General features: G+C 38.8%; 2 protein-coding genes across 2 annotated transcripts in view; one reads left to right on the top strand and one right to left on the bottom strand.

Annotated features, from left to right (window-relative positions):
* The window catches only part of pik3cg (phosphatidylinositol-4,5-bisphosphate 3-kinase, catalytic subunit gamma), a 113,325-nt gene that overhangs the window by 94,388 nt on the left and 13,663 nt on the right, over positions 1-5,274 (top strand). The gene's annotated exons all lie outside the window — the stretch shown is intronic.
* The window catches only part of LOC104967141 (di-N-acetylchitobiase-like), a 15,219-nt gene that overhangs the window by 9,851 nt on the left and 94 nt on the right, over positions 1-5,274 (bottom strand). Inside the window, exons 2-6 of the mRNA XM_010796557.1 lie at positions 3,939-4,102; positions 1,579-1,717; positions 1,134-1,342; positions 846-1,017; positions 649-746 (exon numbers count right to left, since the gene is read on the bottom strand). Coding sequence (XP_010794859.1) covers positions 649-746; positions 846-1,017; positions 1,134-1,342; positions 1,579-1,717; positions 3,939-4,102 — 782 coding nt within the window. The remainder of the gene's footprint in view (positions 1-648; positions 747-845; positions 1,018-1,133; positions 1,343-1,578; positions 1,718-3,938; positions 4,103-5,274) is intronic.

Raw genomic sequence — 5,274 nt, 5'->3', positions numbered from 1 at the left:
TGCTTTCTTGTTTTTCCCATAGGTTTTTCTCTTTCGATTCTGAGAGACTACCTTTCTTTTTTTAGAGGTTTTGATAGGCTAAAACATCGAACTACATCCATAATCCTGGATTTTTAGCCGTAATGCACGTTGGGATATGGTGTTTATGCGATATGAAATCGGAAAACATTTAAAAGAATAAAATAATACTTTATTCCGAGTGTTCTTGCTTTTCTCTTTGGAAGTAATCACATAACGGCATTGTGTACACGGTTCGGCTGCATTAAATATTACACATCTGCCGTAGTAGACCAAAATGGTGGAATGAGCTCCCCATTGACAATCAGGACAGCAGATAGCTTCCACATCTTCAGGCGCAGACTGAAAACTCATCTCTTTCGACTCCACTTCGAGCGATTGAATTATTAACAAAGCACTTATATACTAATAAAGGGCTGGCTTATCTAAAGCCAGTTGAGTAGCACTTGAAATGTTTGGCTCTATGAAACCTGATGTACTTATATGATTCTGTTTTCTTCAAGGTTGTATCTTCCTAATCGCATGTACTTATTGTAAGTCGCTTTGGATAAAAGCGTCAGCTAAATGCAATGTAATGTAATAACGCAAGTTTTTTATATTTATCTTTTAAATGAACATAATGTATCTCACCTGGGAAAAGTTAAGGCATGGGTAGTCATAGCCGTACCATGGCACTCCCATCACTAGCTTCTTTGGATTGATTTTCAGACTCAAAAACTGGTCATAACCTTAAAAGAAACATAACAGGCATAAGGTGGTGATGAGTAGTTGACTGCATTGACAAGCTGATTTATTCTCATTCATAACGTAAAAACTGGACAACAAACCATTCAGTGTTTGAGAGAGTGGGGCATTTGCCATTGCAATACAGTCCCCCATGATCTGGCTCTGTTCATCATAGGACATCACAAACAGCAGGTCGCAGGACTCAGCGATGGCAACGTAATCATAGCAGCGCTTGTCGATACAATTTGGTGACCAGGCAACATCAAATGAGACCTTGAGATAAGGAATAAGATTCATTTAAAGAAGCCTCTAGGTCAAATGAATAAGGCATAGAGTTAAACCAAACTACATGTTTTTATGGTGACATTTGTTGAAAACATTGTGTTCACCTGGGAACCTGGGATCTCCCTGTGGAAGGCCTCAGTGGTCCCTTTGACCAGGTATGTCAAAGCACGGTACTCTGACGACCCCTCGTCCACGGCCTGCTCGATGTCAATGTTGATCCCATCCATGAATTGACTCTTGGCTAGGTTCACTTTCTCTGTTATCCACGCCGTCCTGTTGTCTTGGTCCACAATGTAGGGTAGGTGAACGTCACCTTTTCAAACAAACAAAGAGAAAGATGGACATCATTATGAGGACGATATGGCCATGAACTTTTAACAGTTCAAGAAGTAGCATCAAAGATTACCAAATGTGTCAGGAACTGGTTCAAACATTAAGTTTGAGGTTGCTTATAACACTGACTGGATGAATTTAACAAGTATCAATTAAATAATTTGTCCCCCTTTTCCAATCTATCTCTTTAATTAAGGCAAAAAGCCCAAATTCTACCTTTAAGTACAAGCCGCGCTCCTTTGGAGTGAGCGTAACACATGAGTTCAGCATCATATTTTCCAAACGCTGCCACTGTCGTCACCATACTCCAGTTGTAGGACTTCCATGTCTTTCCACCAACGTCAAACACATACACCTGAAAACACACAGACTCATGACTGGAAGAGTAACTGCTGCTTTTACATACCTTTAATGTCCCACTTTTACAGCATTTTGTTGTTTGTTTATTCATAAATCTTCAAAAAAGGAAACATGTTTGACACTGTGATTTCAGTCTCTTTATCTTAACACAGTAAAGGTTCTCAAACTATAAGAAACAGGCCGGCCTGAATTATGATAGCTGCAACCTTTTTTTGAATTGCCAATTCATGTATGGATTGTTGATTATAAATTACTCATTAAGTCTAGCCTGAATTTGTCTATCACAGGTTACCAGAGCCCAAGCTGATTTTTTAAAACTAAAGTCTGACATGGTCTGGATTGTATTATAGTGAAATTCAGGCAATGTGTGGTACTTGACAGTAGGCTAAAAAAACCCTAGTTGATGTTGAAAATGGCTATTTTTCTGGTGACTGACCAATAGGCTACTTTCAGATAAAATCACATCCCTTCTACCCGAGTTAGGTCAGTATTGCTGCTTGTGGTCTCAAAAACATAACAAATACAAGTCTCCTTTAATAATAAAGGGCAGACTAGGGTTTGTGCAAAATGTAAATGCCTTAATTTAAAATAGCTAAATGTACTAATTACAATAATTAGAAGAGTAAAAAGCTAATGTCTAAGGCACAGTAAGTCATACCAGTTGGTGACACTATCAGGGCTCTAGCACAAAACTGGAATGCAGTTGTTATTGAGGTTATTAATTAACCCTGTATTCCTCAAGTATAATGTTCTTCTGTGAGAAAGGTCTTTAATAATATATAAACCATCGGCTTCGCCCCCCGAGGGCCAAACTCCACACAATGGGGGATCGGGCTTTCTGTGCAGCTGCTCCTCGCCTGTGGAATTCCCTCCCAGACCACCTGAGGACTCCACAGACCACTGACGCCTTCAAGAAAGGCTTGAAAACCTTTCTTTTTTAAAAAGCTTTTGATTAAACTTTTGTTTATTTTGTTGGTTTTTATTATGCCTCCTGTAGAACCTTGGGATTGCTGTTAGCAATTAAAGGTGCTTTATAAATCGAATGTATTATTATTATTAAATATTGAACATTAAGTATTGTACAATTACAAAATTAGTCTTTAAATTAACACTTTGATATGTGAGTTTCTAAGCATGAGTCACCTCACAGAAGTCCACTCTTTCTCAAATATCACACAAACGTTAAACAAACACAGACAGGCATAGATAAAGAGGAACAGCAGTCCCAATTTGAAACTTAAGCTAATATTATGTATAGCATGCCATTCACTCAAAACACTGTTCACTGCTATCTCTTTTTCATGTAACTTTTAAAGCACCTTATCATAAAATGGCTATTTAAAAAAAAAAAGTCCAGTCCCTAGCAAAACCAAGAGTTCTAATTTTTTTTCTTTTTTCTTTTACTTTATGTATGTTTATTACAGGCTGTGATCAATTCATACTTGAATATGCCAGTTTAATACTCACTATGCAAAGCAAAACAAAAAGGATAGTGGAAATGATTTTAAAAAGCTATTTGGTGTACCATTTTTGCAATACGTTGATGTCAATAGAGTTCTAATAAATATGCTAAACATATTAAAATACATTTGGCTCAACTATATTTGATCACTGACGTGTCTTGAATTAATTTTACATAAACATTTTTGATGGATTTATTTTATAAAGCGACTCCGAATGCATATCAGAAATTACTACTACATCTGACAAATAAGAAAAACCCCTTTGTTATTGGATTTACAGTGCTTATTTTATGAAATTTTCTTAGGAAAATTCAGCTGTTTTATACTTGAGTATTTCAATATTTCAATCCATGTAATGTGACCCAAGGCCTTCAAATCAATGCAGAATTGTATTACTACACTAGGTAGGATAACACGCCTATTTTTCGTGGATTTGAGAGTATTCTCTATTTTATATAATATAAAGAAAATTTAGTTGTTTTTTTAGAAACTTAGTGAATGTCTGTCGAGTACCCAACCTAGAACTAACTTCAATTAAATTAAATACACCTCATTTCAATTCTCGATAAGCAACTATAGTCTTGTTTTGACCAGATTTGCCTTTCTCTGATTATCTCTTTAGTAATGTGCTATTGGTTTGTAGCCACTCTATCTATCTAAGTGATTAACAGTATATTTAAATGCAGAATTATCAGTGATGTGCTGCAGGTGGATGTTGAACACCAGCTTATGTCACAGACAGACGTGAACTACCTCAAAGTCTCTCTCGTCCCGGATCTGTTCACAGAGCTCCGGTCTCTCACATGGACACACGATGGCTCTGCAGACCAGGAATATCGACGATGAAAACAGGAGAAAGTAAAACATTTTCGCAGCAGGAGGAAGTTGAAGTCGGCCCAGATCACCCGGAGTTTTAACTGTAAACAAATCACGAGTTCAATGAATCACTGCTGTACGGAGGCTGACATGGTACAAACTTCATGTCATGGCCATTTCCACTGATCATAATTCCATTGTTGAGGTATACTAAAATAGAAAAATGCTGTGCAATTTTCCAAACTCACATTGGTTTCGCATACAGCATCTCTATCTCTGTAAAGTATGTGTATTCAGCAGTATTCACTTTCTCCACTAAACGGCTCGCTGCAGCTCCCCCCCTCCCTCCGTGATTTCCTTGTTTAGCATACACAGCCAAACACAACCTGAACACACACAAAGTCACAGCCGAAATAAAAACAATAAGTGTGGCTTGATATTGAGTAAGAAAAGGGTTTATAGGTTGATAAACGCTGTGAGAATAGGTCTGCAGAGAGAATTTTGCGCGATCCCAACTGTCTGTTATCAGCCTGCAGCACAGGGAGCAGAAATCAGCAGGGCTGCCTGCACTCAGTGTGTGTGTGGATTGGTCAATTTGGACCAATCAGCGGGGGCTTAACGTAACGGCTCCGTGGACATAACGTCACGGCTCCACGGATTGGCCCATTTAGTTCCGGGTACGTGCTTTCGTAAGCACGTACCCGGAAGAATCAAATGGATGATGACGTCATGATGACGTTTCACCAACGAGGCGTTTTGGGGTGGTATTTTCTGTTTTAGAGTTTTACTCGCTACAGGGTGTACTTTGAGGGTTTTGACCAAGCGGCAAACTCTGTGGAAGAGCCGGGACGCCAATACGGAAGTGGCACACACTGCAGTTCATATATTGGCCGATAGGGACTGACTGCAGAAAGGAGCAATTTCCATAGACCCCCATGTTAAAATGCCCAACTTTACAGCAGAAAAAACCATGTTTCTACCCATGGATGCAATAAATATTATTATGAATATAGTTAGATTCCACCTTCATGATTATGGGTCTGTGAGTGAATTGTTTTCTAACACGACCCTTTTATTTATATTAGGTCTTAAAGTTTTTGCATAAATTAGGGCGTGGTCACATTGAGTGACGGCTCTGTGAAGTGACTGCTGCTGCTAGCTTCTTGTCTCTCTGCTAGCTGCTCCATGAAGCTACAGGCAGGCACTCTGCCTGCTCAGCTCATCCAGGGAACACAACTTCGCCTCCGGCCGTGTTTGTTTGTTCTTCATGCTT

This window comes from Notothenia coriiceps, unplaced genomic scaffold (assembly GCF_000735185.1).
Source record: "Notothenia coriiceps isolate Sejong01 unplaced genomic scaffold, NC01 NC01_scaffold00037250, whole genome shotgun sequence".
In the NCBI taxonomy this organism is placed as follows: domain Eukaryota; kingdom Metazoa; phylum Chordata; class Actinopteri; order Perciformes; family Nototheniidae; genus Notothenia; species Notothenia coriiceps.
This window is presented reverse-complemented; position numbering and strand designations above follow the sequence as displayed.